Source organism: Pongo pygmaeus, chromosome 9 (genome assembly GCF_028885625.2).
Source record: "Pongo pygmaeus isolate AG05252 chromosome 9, NHGRI_mPonPyg2-v2.0_pri, whole genome shotgun sequence".
Taxonomy (NCBI): Eukaryota; Metazoa; Chordata; class Mammalia; order Primates; family Hominidae; genus Pongo; species Pongo pygmaeus.
This window is the reverse complement of record NC_072382.2, coordinates 134,256,876-134,277,695: the sequence shown is the minus strand read 5'-3', so window position 1 is coordinate 134,277,695 and position 20,820 is coordinate 134,256,876. Positions and strand designations below refer to the sequence as shown.

General features: G+C 45.2%; 1 protein-coding gene across 6 annotated transcripts in view; it reads left to right on the top strand.

Annotated features, from left to right (window-relative positions):
• The window catches only part of OPCML (opioid binding protein/cell adhesion molecule like), a 1,131,176-nt gene that overhangs the window by 1,088,262 nt on the left and 22,094 nt on the right, over positions 1-20,820 (top strand). For 4 of the 6 annotated variants that reach the window (XM_054439375.2, XM_054439370.2, XM_054439373.2 and 1 more), the window contains one exon: positions 20,500-20,637. In XM_054439375.2, the coding sequence (XP_054295350.1) occupies positions 20,500-20,637 (138 nt within the window). The remainder of the gene's footprint in view (positions 1-20,499; positions 20,638-20,820) is intronic. The other 2 variants (XM_054439374.2, XM_054439371.2) reach the window with 1 other exon arrangement.

Below are 20,820 nucleotides of genomic sequence, written 5' to 3'. Positions count from 1 at the left end.
TGTCCACCCAGCGTATAATAGTCATTCCCACAGATCTCCCCACCTCCCATCCCACTTCAACCTGCTTGATTTATTTTTTCCTGCACCACTGACCCATTGACAAATTCCATGTTATTGGTTTGTTGACTGGCTCTCCTCTCTGGAATCTAAGCTCTTCCATGGCAGACGCTTTTCCTGTCCTTTTCACTAGTGTGGACCCATGCATAGACCTGTGCCTGTCACAAAATACCTGATATTTGTTGAATGAAATAATTCATTCAACAAGGCATTGAGTGAGCGTAGCATAGGGAGAGAAAGCCCATTGCCTCAGTTCCCCAGAGGGCTCAGCAGACTGTATGCCAGGCAGCTGGGGCAGGAGTGCTTTAGCCCTGAATTGGGAATCTGGGTGGCACACCACAGTCAGCACCGCAGAAAGGGAAACAAAGGTTCAGGGCAAGTGCCTGGCACATGGTGATCACTCAGCACTTTTTAGTGGATGGGGGTCTTATTGCTTTGGCATGTCTTCACAGTCCTTGTTAAGGTTTGCTGTTATATTGGTATTTGGTTATCTCTTTACTACCTGCCTCCTCCATAGAAGACAGGAATCCCATAGCATTCACTGACGGAGCATCCATAATCAGTCCCTCAAACAAGCTGACACTCAATAAATATTTGTTAAAGCGTGAATCTCTTTATCATGAATTCCATATGTTTGTAAATGTATCAGTGTATGTGTGGTCTTTCTCAACAACTCTATTGTAAGCGTCTTAAGAGCAGAGTAGATGTCTCACCACTTGTGTTATAGGTCTTATTACCTATCGGAAGCAGCCATGCCCTACGACGGTGTTCAAGGCCATTCATGCATGGCCCTGCTCAATTCGTCAGCCTCATGGAGCCTCTTGTGTTTTCAGAGCATTTGACTCCCTCTATCTCTGTGCTTCGTGACACGGTACCTCTGCTGCCTGGAATGCCCTTTCAAAATGTGATGATTGTGCTAATTCATCCTCATTCTCCGGGTCTCAGCTCGGGTCTCAGCTCCTCCCAGAAACCACCCACAGCAGTCTGGTTCTGTGGCCTCCTGTCTGCCCCTTGCCTCTGCCACATCCCTCCCCCTGTGCATGAGCCACATTCTATTGTCATCATCTTCATCACATCAAGACTGCCAAATCCCTGAAGGGAGTGATTGCCTGACACAGCTGTATTCCTTCTCCCTAATGCAGGCATTGACAGATTAATGAGCATGATTAATAAGCTTTTGTTTAATCAGGGAATTGTAAAAATAGAGTATTATAGAAAAGTATGGTTTAAATCTTTAAGGAATTTCAACTGGACTATGTTGAACGATACACAATAGACAATAATAGCACACATTTATTTGATAACTTCCTCTGACAAGTCCAATGCACTTTACGTGTTCACTACTGCTCTTTCTCCCACACCTGATGCCTTAGGTGAATGCCATTGATTCCTCATGGAAGACAGTTGGGTACCCACCCTCACCACCCTCTACATGAAACACAGGTAGAATCATTTATCATTTGTGGATTATGGGCCAATGTGGAAGGCATGAAGTCTTTTCAGCTATTTTCTATTGCTGCTGACAACAGTGCACTTGGAAATGAGCAAGACAGATCATGAGGGTATTTGACTAGATATATGGAATTTATTCTCATTAAAATCCCTGAACTCTAAAAAAATTAACTAAAACTAAATTTTAAATTTCCTGCCCGGTGTGACCTCTCCTGCCTTAAAATTCCTCTAACATTTATTAGAATTACGAGCTATTTAATTCTCAAGGCCTTGGACATCTTTTCTTTTGTTCTGACTTGTTCAATTTTTCATTGTTATGTAAAGTTTCATACATTTATGCATTGTTTTCTCAATTGCACTGTGCTCTCCTGAACAATGGGAAACTGTTTATCCTTTTAGCTGCAGTTCATAAAATGTCAAAGGTTTCCTCTGAACCTCTGTAGGTGTCTCTGTGAGGGTTAGAGAAAGCGAGGAGAGACGGAGGGAGAGAGACAATATGAACAGCTGTGAGAATGAGATAGTGAGCACTAGACTACAAAACCTTGAATTCCTACACCTCCCCTCTACCCCAACCCCAAAATAGCAGCTCAGTTTTTGCAACTCGACAAAATTTTAATAGAGGATTTTATTGGCAGAGAGAGAGGATTCTACTACTTAAGTTTGATAGTAAATAACCACTAACGCATATCATCTGTTAGGTCATCTGATGTCTGTGCTTTCTCTCTAAAATGTAAGCTGTGTGAGGGCAGAGATTATAGTCTATAGAGTAAGTTATGCCTTACATATGAATGAATGAATGAATGAATGAATGAATGAATGAATTTGACAAAGAAGGTTTTTGACAGAGAACAGTAGTCTCTATCAATATGTAATGGCTTAGGATATTTAAACACAAGAGAACTGCTTTTGAGTCTGGAATGATTTAAATGTACAGTGAACAAAGAATGTAGTGTCTTCACTGAGACCGTTTTGAAAATGAAGGGACTGGCATCCATATTACAACAGATGAACAAATGTAAACAAAGACTATCTCCGGCAAGGGAGAACATACAAGCATGCTCCTAAGTGGTATCTCAAAAGGATGTCGCTGGAGGGTGGATTTGAAGATTTAACCTTTGCCCATGGGGACCTCAAGTCCTATTTGTTTCTGCCCTATTAGAAGTGGTTATTACTCGCAGGGAACCATCCAGTCCCACAGGGACACTGCTCTGGGAATGAGGTGACCTTTTGAGTTAAGGGAATCTCACCGGTAGCATGTAAGCCATCTCAGGTCACTGCACACTCCAGGCTTCTCTCAGGTTAAGCAGCCAGCTGGCATCTCTGAGGCGCCCACCAGATGGGTGTACAATACACTGTGTGATCATTTGCAAAGTAAAGGAATGCTGTGGTTCTGTGCTCAATTTACAGAGTGTACAATTAAACAGAAATGAGACGCGCAAACTCTATGAAACTTTTTGCAATGCTGGTATGAGGAGCATGGGATTTAGATAAGATCGTTTAGGAATGTAGCTGTTATGTTTTAGGAGACAGGGTTTGACCTGTAATATATCCAAGTTTATGTGATACATTCTATTATAATGGTCTCATACTCTGTTCATGAAATTACCAATGTTTCACAGGAAAAGTTTGAGTCAGATGTTATACTGGCAATGCCCCTGACATGTTTATTCAGTCCAGGGTCAGAGCATGATTATTAAACCCTACTGAAAAAAATAAATTGACATTTTAGACTGAAAATCACATCCTTTCTAGGGGGTGTGCATACTGGCTGTGTGCAGATATTATATGTCCCTGCAGTTATGAAGCAATTTATGTGCTGGCGTGGTTTTCCAAGTCAGTTCATCCTGTTTCCCATAGAGTGGGTTTGATTGGATCTGAAGGCAGCTCTTCTCTCCTCTCCGTAACGGGCAAAATTTAATAGGTTACAGAAAGCCACAAACCCTATTCAACATGGCTGCTGCCATGTTCCTCAAGGCCCTGGGTGCTGGCTTCTCCCATCATCTGCCCTCTGTCCTCAGCTGGGAGCCCTCTGCGAGGCTATCGCGGTGAGCAGTGTGTGGAAGAGGCAGTGGAGCATCTCCGCAGTGGAGGGGCTGTTACCGCAGGATAGTGAGGGGCCTGGTGCCTCCTGATGAGATATTAGCCCACTGAAGCCTGACCTCAGAAGAGTGGGCTCTGGCTCACTGAGCATCGGTCCTCACCCTTCCAAATCAGGCTTCCACCATCACACTTTTCAGATTAGTTCTCTTGTTGCTCACCTCTCCCAGGATTGGATGCAAACGCTGATTTTCTCAGACCTCATTTCCCAGGAAGAAGTTATGACCTGGGAGAAGCTGGGTCTGTAAAACTAGCAATGAAAGCTAAAGGTGACCCTCTCATCCTTTGAAGTCTAAAATTATAGACCATACAAATGAGACCAATTAAGAAACAACATGCTTTGCAGGATTCGATGCAATAGATACATGTTGAATGATGTCTATTTGCCAGTCCTGGTTTCTTAACCTCCCCCCCCAAAACCTAGCATGTGTTGTGCACATAGTAGGCATCTTTCCTTGCTAATCATATAGAAGTGACAAACTGTATTGAGAAGGCAAAACATGAAAATAGCAGTTGCCACATGACTGCAATTTCCTTGAGTTCACTTAGAAGGGCAGAATTGTCTTCTGTAACCAGAATCCACTTAGCCAAGAATCATCAGCAACGTTCCTCAGAAAAGTAGTACCAGTAAGGAAATAACCTGCAGTGTGATTTCCAGAATGTCTCTTCCTCCTCACCATGTCCATGTTGTGTCCCTACCCTCTGTGCCATCCCAGTTCTGCCTGCTGAAGTGAGAACATTTCAAGGCTTCTTTGAGCACTGCCTGTAGCCAGAGCTATGTTTCTTTGTACCAGCCCCACCCCCAACCAACTAAATAGTATCTGCTCTGTCCTTGAAACCCTGCTGAGGGGCTTAATCACCATGCATTTTTTGGGTTATTTCTTGCTAAGCTTATATTTAGTTATGAGTAATCAGTCTTACCCTCAGCACTAGACAATTAGATGATATAAGACTGGCACTGCATTTCATTGCTGAATGGACTTACTCGTTCTTTGTATTTTTCTGCAGTCCTTTTGTGGGGCCCGATCATGTGTTAGGAATTACACCAGGCCCTGGGGATGCCTCTGGGAATGAAATGGATGGTCTTTGTAGTCATCAAGCTTCCTTCTCTCTAGTGGGAGATGTCAGTGATTCAATACGCATTTACATTTTGGTGCAGGTTTCTCAACTTTGGTGCTAGTGATACTTGGGGTCAGATAATTATTTGTCAAGGGAGACTGTCCTGTGCAATGTAGTACAGCTTTCCTAACCTCAGCCATAAAGACCAAAACTGTCTCCAGACACTGCCAAATGTATCCTGGGGACAAAATTACCAGGTTGAGAATTACTGCTCTAACATGACAAATGCGAAGATAAATGTAGGTTCTACAGGAACCCAGATTAGGGGCATCTAACAAAGACCCTAGAGTCAAGGAAGTCATAATAGTCAAGACCCCAGTGGGAAATAGAGGGCACCTTCAACTTTGAGCAACTCTAGGCAGACTGAATAAGACAATCCCTTACAAGATGTGGGCATGGTGCAGGGAGACTATACAGAGGAGACTTATAAGCAAGGTCAGACATGTCCAGGGGAAAGGAGAAGGGGTGGTATATGAATGACACCTATTATTTCTATGTCTGAAATCTCACTTATAAGAATGTTTGTGTTCATAGTTGATTTGCTCAGGCTGCCCGTCTGGCTGGTGAGAAATTCAATCTGAGTCATATTTTGGGAGACTGTCTTTCCTCACTGGGGTATACAGAATGCTGAGGAAAGGTCTTTAGTTTTTAGTCCTTAGTGGTAGGCTTATTGTGTAAGAGTTCAAAAATGTTTGTTGAGTGAAGGAACAAAGGAAGTGAGGGAGGATGTGAAAAAAGGAGGTGAAGAAGGAAGGAAGGCAAGAAGGAAGGAAAGTAGGAAGGCAGGCAGGAAGGAAGGAAAAAAGGCAGGCAGGCAGGCAGGCAGGCTGAAAGAAGGAGGGAAGGAAGGAAGGAAGGAAGTGAGGGAGGGAGGGCAGGCTGGTGGATCACAGCTTTTAGATCCAGCTTCGTCGTCACCCAGTGTGAGGTGCTGTCGCTGACTGGAGGTCTGCCTTGGAGATCCTGGGAAATGACAGGTAGTCTGCCACTGGTGGGGACTCCTTCACAAACCCAAGCTTTGGACCTTTCATCCTCCCCCAGCTTGGTGCCCACCCACCTCTGTGAGCCTAGACTCTGTTTGCTTGTTTCTGTGAAACAAAAGCTTGAATAGTAATAATCTTCTGGGTGCCTAGCAACTGCTTTAGACCCCATGACACAAAAGTCATTAACAACTCTGAGGCAAGAAGCTAAGAATTGAGGATTTGCAGGGCCTGCCACCTTTTTGGGGATGGGGCAGGGAAAATGTTTCTCATTCCTTCCATTCTTCTACAGCTTTGAGAACAGAACACAAATCAGTTATCCAATAGCCTAGCTTGTCCTGTGACAACGGAGGAGCATGACATTGAACCCAGAGAGGGAGCAAAGTGGTTTAGGGGAATTGAAACCTACTCTGTACTGCACAGAAATCCAGTGAGGGCAGAGTTTGAGGAACTGGTAAGACCGAGGAAGAGAGAAAACGGGGCACAAAAAACCTAGAAAGTTACTGCATTGATAACAGTTTTTACTGAGACCCATAAGGAACCACAGCACATTGATGGAACACACACACAAAAAGTCTTTTGTTTCTGCTTTTGTTCTCCACCAATCTACATGAGGTTCTGATGGGATGGATGGCCCACACCTTCCACCCAGTCGGGAGCACTCAGACTTTTAGGGCCCTTCATGGAGGCCCCACAGCAGGGGCAGCAGCAGAGCTGCACCCCTCACCTAGAGCTGTGCAGCATCCTGGCATCCCCTCAGCACTCCTAAAGAGGAATGGAATTGCCATTCAAGAAGGTGCTATTTTTTATTTTTACCTGTTCATGTGTTGACTTTTTGGGACTGAAAACCCCAGAGCTGGGTATTTTCTTCAACACAGCAGCCAAACCAGTTGCATAAAGGACTGATCCCAGACCTTCTAGAGTGTTCTGTGCCTCTGTGGTCTCAGGAATTCACCTGCTGTGTCCTCCCATTTGCCCCCCCCATCCCCCGCCCCAGCCCTATACCCTTCCTGCTTCCCTCACCATCTCGTCAGTGTCCTTGCTAATTTGACAAAGTTAATACCCGATTAATAACTCCTATGATAAAAGAGTTCCTGGATGAGCTGAAGCCCCCATTTACAATCTGCTGGTGATAGAAAAATTATGTTCAGCTCAGTAATAATTGATGGAAATGGTCTCTTCTCTTCTGCAGCTGATTTGCTTTGTAATTGTGATTTAATAATGTAAATATCACTTGTTTTCTTCTCAAGATGAATTACCTTCTGATTTGCTAAGCTCAAGCCTCTTTGGGCTTTCTTATTGCTTTGTCTCTTCTCATGAGAGTCTAGGTGAGATTTATTCCTTATTTAGCTCTGTTTTTCTTTATACACACATACACACACCCATGCACACACACACACACACACACACATTGAGTCAATGGTTGGAAGGAACACATATGACTTTTCAACCAGCTACTATCGAAAATTAGAGCTAACACTTTTTAGAAATCATCAAACCCCACTCCATTATTTTAACTAATGATAGAACAAGAAGCCTAGGGTGGTTACGCAATTTATCCAAATGGACACAGAAAGTCATAATCACTCCTAAGCCTAGTGTGGTGTTACTTCCTCAATGGTGAGGAAAGTTTGAAAAGAATCACCCTGCATCTTACTTTCTTTACTGCCATGCATTTATAACACTTGTGTGTCTGTCTGTGTATGTGCAGAAAGCAATAAATATCACACTATTATTTACATTAATTTCATGACTTACTCTCAGGATACAATATTCTATAATTGAAAAAAAAAACAACCCTCTAGAGTCCAGCAGAAGTAGAGTAAGCTCACTGCATTGGAAAGGTGGCTGTCTCTCCATCATGACTCATTTTCTGCAGAAGGCACCTCTATGGGCAGCCCTAAAAATCTGCAGACACCACTGTTGAGGCACCAGGCTCCAGCACCCGCCCCATGTGGTTACCTGTGCAGCAGCCTCTTCCAAACTACCTGTTTCTATCCATGATCCTGCAGTCCAGGCCTGCTCTGTTGGAGCCCTAGTCACCTTCCAATCCTCTTTGTCTTTCTCCCTCACAGTGACATTGTCTGCCAAGAAGACGGAGGCTCCGTGTTTCCTAAGGCAACAAAAACAAAACTGATAAACTACTCTGGGCTAGTGGGAAACAATCTAGGAATAGGTCAGATGTGTTTATTTGATCAAGGCCTTGAGTGTGGTGATGAGGAAGCACATAAAGACCCAGCAAGGAGGGCAGGGGTCTCCCCTGGGGCCTGGGCAGGGAGCTTTGGAGGACGACCAGCCCTGGCTGCAGCCACCATGTCACATGACGGCGTGCTCAAGGTTCCATCTCCCAGAACCAGAGCCAGCCCAGGTTTCTGGGGCAGAAACAGAACTCACACCTCCAAACTTCACTTCCTAGAAGCTCTGAGCCCAAATCAAATGTTGAGTGCTGTCCAAGGATTGGGGGCGAGTGCACAGAATCTCGATCTTCTGGTCCAGAAAGACCATCATGAAAAGAGCCAGGAAACAGCAGTGGCTGAGCGACCTAAGAAATGAGCTGGCAGGATCCCCTCATTTTGCAGATAAAGAAACTGAGGCTGGATGAAGTAAAGTGGCCTGCTCAGGGGTCCTGGCTAGTTAGTGGCAGAGCAAAGGCCGAAACCTTGGCCTCCTCGGCTTCCATTTGGCACCTCTGAACCCATCGGTGCTGAGCTGCCGTAGTCACAGTACGTTTATAACAGTTGATGTAAAGCTGAAAGTTTGGGCATCATACGGGAATTGTCTTCACTGTCCCAGCAGCCCCTTTCCTGGTTGCTCTGTATCTGGTTGGGAAGGATTAGCGAAGTGAGCCATGTAACTAAGAAGGGATATTTTTAGTAAAGGCGAGGAGGACAGAAAGTAGGTAGAAGCATCATTTTCCTGCATTTGAAGTGTACCCTCAGATGCATGAAAATGGGCCTCAAATCATCTAAGTGGATGATTAGTTATACCTATGAGACATTATTCCAGTCTACCCATCAAGGAGAGGGAGGAAAGAACAGCTACTTGTCAAGATCTACATGAATAGAGTCTTAGAAAGGAAAGGAAAGAATTAATTTCCCCCATTAACACAAGACATTACGTTCAGACACACATAGTCCTTCATAATTGTCAAAACCTCTCTTTCCTCCCCATCACCAAGCAGCTAAAGCACAGTGACAGATGAGAGCTACCTTGAAATTGTCATGTTGTCTCTATTTTTGTGTGTGGACTGTCAAGACCTCAAATAAAGCCAGTGTGGCCTGGGCCAGCTCTGCAGAGACCTTATGCTGCTTTGTGGGACAGTGACCCTGAGCTCCTGGATTGGAACTCAGCCCATCAATGCCATGATTATCAGATTTCCAGAACTTAAGGAATTATTTGGGATCCTTAGTCATAGACCATATTGCTAGGTGATGAAAGGTTATAAAACATTAAAACGGATAGTGACCTTGGAGTTCATCCGATGCAATGTTTGTATTGACAGAAAAAATAATTGAGGTTTTAAGGGCTGAAAACACTTACTGAAAATCACATATTCATGACAAAACTGGGATTAGATCCTCGGTCTTCTGATCTCGAATTCAGTGGTTTCCTCCTTGAGTTCTACTGTTAGCATGAGTCACAGAAGGTCATATAGTGACTTCTTGGGTGACTAGGCTAAGAAGGGAAGCTAGCAAGACAGATGCCTTTGGTGAGAAGTCAGCTTATCATAGTCTGAGGTAGATGGTAAGAGGGAGACAGACTTACTTAGAATAACACAAGGTGCAGATGAGGAGAGCCCTTGACAGGTACGTTTTCAAAGGGATCCCTGCCCCCAGTGGAGATTTCGCCCCTTGGGTGCACAGCTCCTACTCCTTCCCTCTCAGTGTACACTAGGGCCCAGTGCATGAGCAATGCTATCTCCCCACGACGCTTCAGAGCTCAGACCTTTATGCTCTGCGAAGTGTGCAGGATGTCTCCGGTTGTGGCTTGCACGCCAATTGTGCTGCCTGGGTTAGTGGGTACTTTGCCTACAAGCTAATACAAGTATTTTGAAAATATTGATGAATGCTGATGGTTGGCATCATTGTTAAACAGCTGTGATGCCAGGAACTAATATAGGGAAAGAATAAAAGAGACAGCATTAAATAAAAGGAAAGAAAGAGAGGAAGTAAGAAGAGTCAGGCTGCATCAAGGCTTCATCTGCAGAAACTGGGCTGTGCCGTTCCTCAAAAGGGCATTTCCCCAATACCCTGAAAAGACCCTAGGACTATTTCTTTCAGTGCTCTGGGCCATCCCAACCACTTCAGAAAGGGGAAGGTCTGCTACTTGGTCTGCCAGGACTTTGAGCCAGGAGCCCTTGAGCCGTTGCTGGCTTTCCTTCTCCTGGGGGCTGCGGTGCTGATTCCCTCTCTGGTTGGCTTAGGCTCCAACCAGCTGCAATTGTCTGTCTTCCAGAGAAGAGTATAGCTGATGAGCCTGGAGCTCTGGGAGAAAGAGAGCACACAGGATCTTTCTTGACCATCAGTCCAGCAGAGTCCTACATTGGAGCGGCCACACCCTATTTGGTCCTAAGCCACTGCCTCTCTTAAGAAGGTTGAGTGTTGGGCCTGCCCCAGGCACAGAGTAAGATGCCACCAGTAGCTAAGGCCCTAGGGCCTGACAGCAGACCTTTCAGTAGGCTAGGAGTATGTCGGCCACCTGATTTATGATCCAGACCAGTGTACTTTAAAGAATGAAAGGTGACAGTTAAAAAGTACGCTGTCGACCGGGCATGGTGGCTCACGCCTGTAATCCTAGCACTTTGGGAGGCCAAGGCAGGTGGATTGACTGAGCTCAGGAGTTCGAGACCAGCCTGGGCAATGCGGTGAAACCCTGTCTCTACTAAAAAATAAAAAATAAAAAAAAAAATTAATTGGGCATGGCGCGTGCACCTCTAGTCCCAGCTACTCAGGAGGCTAAGGCAGGAGAATTGCTTGAACCCAGGATGTGGAGGTTGCAGTGAGCCAAGATTGCGCCACTGCACTCCTGCCTAGGCAAGAGAGCGTGAGACTCTGTCTCAAAAGAAAAAAAAAAAAAGTACATTGGGAAGACAGGTGTCAACTGGCACTATTCCAGGAAAACCTAACTATGGGTCCACCCAACTTAGGAAAACAACAAAGGCATTCCTGACACTGCTATACAAATAAATTAATCCTCAGGGAAAACAAGTCAGATGCAGTTGGCATTAGAAGGAAAGTTTTAATTCCCCCAAAGGCAAGCAAAGGGCAAAGGACTTGCTTTGATGTTGTAACTAATTGAAGGTTTTGTATACTGCCCATCTGCTCACAGACACCAGCCCTGTAGGTCTGCTTTGGGCTCAAGAAGCCACTTTGCCAAAGCGCCCTTAGGTAACACAGTATTGGCGGTCCACTGACCACGCCAGGGCACAAGACACTCCTATACTACAAAAATATAGCCTTCTTGAAGAAACTGGACCTGGGTGACTGGCTCTGCTTGAGTAGGCTGCTGCAGACAAGGTTAAGGCAACTTTCTTAAGACATTGTAAATGAAAGAGGCAGTGTCTCCTTCCATGCATTGATCAGGTTTCTAAAAAAAATGCTGTTGTTTAATTATGAAGGTTTTTTTTTTAAAGCAGTACTTTTACTTCTCAGAACTCATTTCACTTTTACTTGTTGATACTAAAGTATCCCTGTTGGTTTAGAATCCAAATAATCATAATCATAAGAGGAAAACGTGTAAAATAAATAAAAACTTCTCAAGTGTCCTTAAATATTTTGTCAATAACTTAGCTGTTTAAGCTCTACTATGTAAAAATAATGATTTTTCTCCTTCTACCCCTGCATTGTTTGGGTCTGAACTGTTAGTTTCAGTTTATTTTTTATACTTTTTAGAATAAAAATGCTAGCGACTTTTTTTGGCCCAAATAAGCTACTCTGCTCATCAAATGGATTTAAGCTTCTATCCTCAGTCATTTGTCTGCTTGTATGGAATTCTAGTGTTTTGCATCCTCATTCTCTCTCTTCCTCCCTCCCTCCCTCCCTCCTCTGCCTCTCTCTGTCTAGCTCCTCTCTTCCTTTTCTGGCACACACACTGCACTTTCATTTAGAGGGAATGTGCCACATCCTCACAGGTACCCTGGCTATTTCTGTGACACTCACTCAGAACCACTCCCAATGAGTCAACGGTATCATCCAGATCCTAAATATCTTGTGTCTTGATTCTTCCCACACATAATGAACCCACCTCAAAAAAAAAAAAAAAAAAAAAAAAAAGACACAAGCAGAGCCAAGCTAAACGCATCTCTTCACTTTGCTTTGGAAAGAAGCCTCTTGTCTTCATGCTCTTCGTTTGACTATCTGGAGATCCCTAGCCGCTGGAGACTGACCTGGCTATCACCACCCTACCCCACCACAAGATTTCTTTTTCCTGACCCGCCTACAATAAAGCTGCTGCTGTTGACATCATGATGGTATATTTTGCAAAGAAGCTGACAGTCGACAGGAGATCTGAGCACACTGTAAGGTGTGCACATCCTCATACACTCCTTGACTCTGAATGGCGTCTCAGCAGAGGAAGCCTGGGAGCACACATGTGGAACTGGAACTTGGAAAATTAAAGCAACAGGAGTCCTCAACTTACCAACCCTGAATTCTCATCCCTGACTGTACATTAGAGTCCCCTGGGAAGTTTTAGAGGACGCTGGTGCTGGGACCCCCCACCCCAGACCATGTTCACCAATTCATAAGCATGAACACAAGAGTCTATTTTTAAAGTGCTCCTTGGGTAAGTCTCATGACCCGCCAGGGATGAGAACATCTATTTTAGGTGTGTCCTCTTAAACCTGATTTCAGAGAGTTTCATTGCCATTCCTTCTTCTTCCTCCACCTACAAGACAAAACGCTTTAGGTCCTCTCCTCTTTAACTTTTCCTGGTAAAGAGTTCAAGAGCCCCAGTATATGAGAGTTTCTCTTTGGGGACAGTTGTACTGGAGGAGTCACTTGAATCCTTTTGCCTTTGTGTCATCCTCGGCTACTCCCAGTCTCACAGTGAGGGGCATTAAACACTTCCATCATTCTCACACATGCATGGAAGGGAGGATCTAGAAAACTCACCCCTGCCAGGGAATTCCTCTGAGCCCCCAGCTATGGAGATCTTTATTAATGTACTCCTTCCCCCACTGGAAGCACAGTTAACTTTCACGGTAACACATTGACCTTGTGATTAGCCAACTTACTGTCAGCCTCAGGGAAGGCAGCCAGCATGGCCGCCCTGGATGGGGGCAAGCCACTCCTCCCGCAGAGGAGGTCCTGGTGGCCACAGCCTGAGAAAGGTTTCTGAGCCCAAAACAAAGAGCTTCTGTCACCGCCAGCAAGTGAGATATTGACCAGGGGCTTGGCCTCCAAACCAAAATGACTTTAGCACAATTCAATTGCTTGTATTAATTAAAGGAAAATGAAACGGTGGGTTTATCACACTTTTCATTAACTCCAATGTGGCAAAGGTAACAAATCTGGAAGTTGGGAGCAGGCAAGGATGTAATGTACTGCTGTCCACACTCCTTGGTGTAATTAAGGAGGGCGGGCTCAGAGTTGCTTGTTGCCAGTAGGGTTCTAAGGAGAGTCAAGGATTGGACGTTGGGGCGGGGGGCGGAGTGGGAGGCAGAAAATGTGGAGCAGAGCCTGGCAGAAAGAGAGTGGATTAAATAGGAGAGGGAGAGGCGGAGTTCTGCAGGGATTAAGTTTTCAAACCTAGCCATCAGGCATAATGTGAAAACATACTGTGTGCTTAGCCTATGTTAGCTGCTGTAAGGATTTAAGGAAGTAGAAGATGTGACATCTACTCAGGGTGCTTGCAACTTGGACAATGGACTAGGAAGAAGGGTAAACAGTACAAGACTCAGGTTATATGAGCCATACTGGATCCCAAATGCTAAAATCCTACCGTAATTCCAAATTCAAGCATGTTTCTGATGTGTATCCTTCAAAAGAAGGGGGCTGTCACATCAGGAGGTATGTGATGGAGAAGAATGCCAGGAGATCTCTAGGATAAAAGGAGAAGTCCTATTCATAACCCTCACAGGTTTCTAGAGGGCAGCTTTCCTCCACCCTGTCCACTCTTTCCTCCCCCATGGGAGGCGGATGACCAACGTCATGGTAAAGTGGTTGCTCGGGCATTTATTGGGCTTAGTTAAGAAGACATAAGGCTGCCATCTAGAAGTGAAGGCATCACTCCTGTGTCTCCATCCCCTCCCTGGCCTGCTACCTGGGTCTGGCGTCCTCCTTACCCCAGACTCTGCATTGCGGCACAGCTCGTACTCTCGGGTCCGCTTGGAGCCTGTGACTGAGTACTAAAGTCAAGCAATCTACTGTGAAAGCCCCACTGTCTCTAATTCTCAGAGAGAAAGGCAAGAACCTCATGTCAGCCTTGGATCCCAAGTGGGGATTGTAGTCCAGCTGATGTTTTGATCTGCTCGTAGCTCAGTTTTGTGATTATGTTCCATTAGGCAAAATCCTGGAGGGAAAGAAAGATGAGTGATAGGATTCAGGCACATGTCTCCTCAGGAACTTTTGACAGTCTGTACCTTTCCCTGCACACGTCAAGGACAAGAAGCCATGGGGAGGAGGCAGTTTCAGACAGCCTTAGCTCCTTCCTGTGGTCTATCTTGCTCCAGATGTCCATGACGGGATGTCCAGCAGATATTTACAAACATGGTTCTTCCCTTACAGAAATAAAATCTGTGTTCCTTGACAGCTTGAATTGCGACATAGCTTTTGAGAGTGGGCAAAAGTCTTGTTTCTAAGATGGTTCAGGCAGCCTAGTAGTGGCTTTATAGGCCAGAGGCATGCATTTGATCGTCAATCACCTGGACATTTGATTCCAACTTTGCAAATTCAGTATTGATCAGGATCATCTGTAATAGTCTCTCTTGCTGGGCAGCAGGGAAACTCCTTTTCTTGTTTTCCCAGAAACCCAACCATGTGAGCCAAAAAGACCCCTGGGTGGCCACCCTCTGCCCACTCCCACTGGCTTCCTTCTGGCAGCTCATTTCCCTCTTGCTTTCTTGCTCCTCCCACTTCCCCTCCCCCACACCTTGTCCTCCCTGTGTGGCTGCCTCCTGAAACCCTAGATCCTCCTCACTGCTCTCATCTCCTGTTGTTCTTTTCCTTGGTAGCACAAGCCCCCAGAAATGTTCCTCTGTGTGTTACCTCCTGGCAGGTCTGGTGCATGCTGCAACAGGTGCTGGCATTTTATCTCAGCGCAGCTTCTGCAGGTAGAGCCATGCCCTAGACAGCAAACCTAGAAGGACAGTCAGGGTGGGGATGCTTAGAGGTGACTTTTAATCATTCCAAATGGAGAAACCAGATGGGGATTGCCTCAATACCAAGTTTTTTTTTTTGGTTTTTATTTTTTTGCCTACTGTGAATAGACCAACAAAGTGATAGGTCACCTGTTTTAGCCTGTTCTTATGCTGCTAAAAAAGACATACCCAAGACTGGGTAATTTATAAAGCAAAGAGGTTTAATTGACTTACAGTTCCACATGGCTGGGGAAGCCTCACAGTCATAGTGGAAGAGCAAGGGACATCTTACATGGCATCAGGCAAGAAGCTTGTGCAGGGGAACTCCCATTTATAAACCCATCAGATCTCATAAGACTTCTTCACTACCAAGAGTACAGTATGAGGGAACTGCGCCCATGATTCACTCATTTCCACCTGGCCCCGCCCTTGACACATGGGGATAATTACAATTCAAGGTGAGATTTGGGTGGGGACACTGCCAAACCCTATCTTCACCTCCTAAAATTTTCCCCAGAGGTATTCAGAGAGAAGACAAGATATTCTGTCAGGACTTTGTATAATCCAAAAAAGTGGAAGGCTAAAATCTTTGACCCCTCATGGTTCTTTTAACTTTATAACTCTAAGGAATTGGCTGAGGCAATAAACAGGAAAATTGGATACAAGAATGATGGCTGAGATATAGCTGGCACAAAAGGTCATAAAGGGAGAAATGAAAGAGAAGTGGGTCAGGAAGCCCCCCCATATTTTGCTCTGGATTTCCTGTTTGATCTTTTTCATCCCCAAACACTTGGGTTTCTTTCAGCTCTAATAAATCTTTTTGACTCACTACACCTTACTTGAGGGATCTAGAAATGACAAATAACTAAAACATTGAGCCTAAGATACAGAAAAATATAAACTACTTTGAATCCTGGCCCCATGAGATTGCAGACTACGCAAGGTGAAGGTCCTTGTTTTCCATATCGTCTCTGCCCCCATTCCCTCACCACAGCGTCTGACACAACACCTCGCTCATCCTGGATGTGAGCAGAATAAGTACAGTGAGGTCAGAGCCAGCAGGCCAGCCAGTGGTCCTTCTCCCCCGAGTTGTTTTTCTGTCTGTTCCTCCATTTCTAGCAGAACAGACCCTGCTTGTGGATGTTTCATGCTCTTTGTATTCTGTGACTGTGCTTTTGGGATGTGTGTTCCTACTGAAGAAGCCCCATTAGATCCACAGAACCCTGAGGCTTTTGCTCATCCTATCCCCAAGGATGCATCCTGCATCTGAGGCAACGACCCCCACATCCCCGGATGAATGGCCTCATTTGTATTTTTGCAGATCTTAATTTTGCTAATGCAGGGAATTGAACTCATCTTCTTTGAGGCACTCTTTCCATGGAAACAGCCTCAGTTTTTATGTATTTCTGCCAGTGATTCAGAATCTGCTTTCTGTTGCTTCCAACCTTGTTATATTGGGATGCTGGAGTGCTTAGAGCAGGTTCATAATGCCTCTGGGTTATTGTCTTACTACAGGACATTTCGCTATAAAGCAAAACTGTTGAGCAGACTTGCAGTTCCTGTTTGACAGGGAAAATATTGCAGTCTTACAGCCTTTTTAAAAAAGTCCTTGGTGAACATGTCTTCAGAATCTTTCCAATGGCTCACAGACCATCTTGCTTACCCCACCTCTGTCTTTCTTTCCTTCCTCCTCCTCCCTCTTCTTCCTATCCTATCCTGTTCCTCCCTCATCTGTTTCTCCCGGCCCATTTTCCTTCCTTTAACTCATAGTCAGCAATTTGGTTTCCTGGCAGCTAGTAAAGAGGATTAAAACATTGATTGCCTTCGCCCCATTATCGGCAGCATGGAATCAGAATTTTACATTGCAACCAGAACTGGAGAGGGCAGCCCTACAGCTCCCTAGGTCTCCAGGCATGTAGCAACCTAGATTCATTCTGCTTTACAAATTTCACCCAGCATTCAAAGTAGTTAAGAAAATACAGGTAAGTCACCTTCACTGAGTCTGAGATGGAGAGAAGTTTCAACAACATTTTCCCTTTTTCAACAAAGAAACATGTTTTGGTGAGGATGCATGTTTTGTGGGAAGATCATGGAGAATCTATGCGTCCTGATTCTCAGCCTCAAGGTAGCCAGCCTACTGAGCCCCAAACTCCAAGGACAGTGAGTCCTTGGAGGGGCAGGCTCCACAAAGGTCTCAGCCTGAGGGGCTCTTAGTATATTTTCCTAACACGATGACCCTAGAAGTCTTCACGTGTGTGGGTGGGAGACAGCCCATGAACGGCACAGCATGTTGCATCACAGCTTCACTGCTCAGGGTATGGGCCCCAGCCCAGCCATGGAGGCAGCCCCTCGGCATGTGTCAGAAACGTGGAATCCCAGACCCCACTCCAGACCTACTGGATCAGAATCTATATTAAAAAAAACAAAACAAAACTCTAAAGAATTTATATGCAAATTAAAATCTGAGAAGCACATTGTACAAACTTGACAAAATTCATTTTCTCACTTAATGAGGTAGTATTATAACGATCCCCATTTTACACGAAATGCACTTTTTCTTCCTTCCTTCCATTTCTGCTGTTGCATAACTTGTCCCATAAAAACAGCATCACAGACAGTGGAAAGAAATCCCACATTCCAGAGGTTGCCACGTCATCTGGTAATTCCACTGGAAGGATGCAGGACCTGTCTTACCCATGCAAATGCACACAGGCCTCCCCATTCTGTGAAGCCATCCCCTGCCTATGTGTAGGTCAACATTTCTAAGTCCACTGGCATTCATGGATCTCACTTTATCTGGAGCTTTTAAGGCATCTGGCTGAGGTCCACCAAGCAGTGTGATCTGGGTCTTTCTTCTCTCTGAGGAAAGGGGAACGTTGACCCTGCCTGAAACTCCAGCCAGGCCCTCAGCAGGTAGCCCACGTGTTTGGTTAAATGCAATGCAATTTAATTACTCATGGCAAAATCCTCTGTGGTATATTTTGAAAAAATAATGGAGTCATAGTAGTAGAAATTCAGGCTTCTTATCCTACCACATTTATTTCTTTCAGAGAAAAAAAAATGGTGAGGTGAGTCTGGAACATCATTTTGATATGTTTGATTCCATTGTTGTTTAATCCTTAAAAAGGCTTAGATTGATCAACTAATTTTTCTTTGTTAAATTTCATTTAAAAGGTAATCTCAGAATCCGTTTCACTATGATATTCTGTTAGCCTATAGAGAAATAAAGGGAGTAGGGCAAGAAAATGTTTGCATAACTGTAATGCACCTTGAAGAGTTAGTGTATGAACTAGCCTGGATCATTATGTCTGCTGTGGTAGAGGCTTTTGATCCAGCAGCACCATCCAGCAAATGCGGGCTTAACCCAGACCCAGGTGGCCCATGCTCTGGAGTTTCTTCCTTGAAATTGTCTAAGTTCCCGTCTGGTGCCTGGGACCATCTGGGGTGAGCAGCATCATTCAGGAGAGACACTCAGATCCTAGGCTGGGAGTGTGTGGGTCACTGTTTCAGACCCCATTTCTTCACTCTGAGGATCTTCCACCCTGCACCCTTCAGCCACTCCTTATGTGGGTTCACCCAGATTTCCCAATGACTCTGAACCTCACATCTGTGGGTACATTTTGGGACCCTGTCACCAGGACCAGGTTTGAGGAGGGTAGCCAGGCAGACAGATTGCTCCCACTAGCCAATGCGTTATTTCCTCCATGGAATTGCACAGATTGGACTAACAGAATGGTGCTGATTTGCAGTGACATTTGTATAACTAGATGATTGGTAGCCAGTATCCAGAGACTGATGGTACTGCCTGGGTGGGCATGACCTGGGGCAGGACATGGAGGCAGGGAAGACAGCAAGAGCCAGAAAGCACACAGTCTGGGGAAATGGGTAGGTGGGTGGTGGAAGCCCCCAAGGCTCAGACTTGGAGCAGAGTCAGGGCACCTAAGTACCTGCCTCCTTACCCCCTATACCCCAGTCCACCTCCACAAACCCTTACTGCTGCACACCTTACACACTACACACTAGCCCAACTTCTCCACCTTCCTGCTGCACACCATACACCCTGCACACTGGCCCACCTCCGTGGACACCTTCCTGCTGCACACCTTATACCCTGCACATCGGCCCACTCCCTCCACTTTCCTGCTGTCTACCCTACACCCTGCACAATGGCCCATCCCCTCCACCTTCCTGCTGCCCACCCTATACCCTGGACACCAGCCCATCTCCACAGACACATTCCTGCTGCACATCCTACACCCTACACACTGTCGCCACCTTTCACCTTCCTGCTGCCCACCCTATACACTTGCATACCATCCCACCTCCACAGACACATTCCTGCTCCACACCGTATGCGCTACACACTGGCCCAGCCCCTCCACAGACACCTTCCTGCTTCACACCCATGGTGGACCCAAACCCATTGGATTAGAACATGCTTGCACAGGGTTGTGGCGAAAGCTAACATTTTTGTTGCCCTGAAAACTACTGTGGCCCTCAGGACTGCAGGCCAATAAGAAACGCAAATGGCTGTGCCTTATCCTCGGGCTTTATCTTGGTTTTGATGGGATCTCAGTGTTTTGACAGAACTCAGAACATTTGTGATGGAAGCAGAGGGTCTGTTGTCTTTGCACTGAACCACAGGGGGTAAGATAAGGGGTAAGGTGGAGAGGCCAGATTGTTGCAAGAACCTGTAATGGTGGCATAAAAGCAATACAAATTTTGCAGCCCATAATATTTTGAATTATGAATGACAAGTTTCACAAGTACCTGAGAATGAATCCTCCAGGGAGCTCCACCAAATTGAGTATTAAATCCACTAGGCTCTTCTGGCAACCACAGATCCAGCATTTGGGGCTATCACATTTGTGTTGGTCAATGCTTATTGAGCACCTATTACAAAGCCATCGTGGGGTCCTTCCTCGTTCATTCATTCTCACTCTATCTTCTCCAACACAGGTGAAACAAAACCAACTACTTTGCATTGATTTATATTAAAGGGTAGAATGCTTACTTATTCGTTCTACAAGTAGTAGTTTGTATTCTGCATACAAAAACATTTCTACAAATGAAAGATTAAGATGTGCTCCACAGTAACATACCCTAAAGTTATTCCATAGTTTTATTACATTATTGATCATGACAATTCTTTTTAAAATATCAGTTTGGCAATGCACTGAAGTATTTATCATGTCATCTCTGAGTTAATTATCACAATAATCACATAAGAAAAATAATGACGTTTTCTTACCAAATGCTCTAAAAAAGTTCAGTGACTTGACTGAAAATACATTGATGCAAGACGCAAGCAGAGAATTTCTTTCTTCCATTGCCGTATCTTTTGAGCAACATGATGCCCTATGTCTTTGACTTGATATCCTACTCCATTCTGATGGCTTTTTCTCTTCCTCCTCCTACAATGTCTAGATGTGAATATGGTTCTGTCCCTGGTTACACAGTTTCCTGATTGTTTCCTGTCTGCTTCTTTCTTCCCAGAAGGCCAGGGCTTTGTAAGTGAGGATGAGTACCTGGAGATCTCTGACATCAAGCGAGACCAGTCTGGGGAGTACGAATGCAGCGCGTTGAACGATGTTGCTGCACCCGATGTGCGGAAAGTAAAAATCACTGTAAACTGTGAGTGGACCTGCAGCCAGGGGGTTCTGGGGAAAAGGCAGCATAGGGAGTAGGTGGACAATCTGGTAATGGCAGTGCCATTTTCCAAAGGACCCAAGTTGCTGCCAACAGGAAAATGCTTCATCAGATGGCTTTGCCCACCATGGCCTCCATGCCATTTGTCCCTGGAGTCTTCCTGTGACT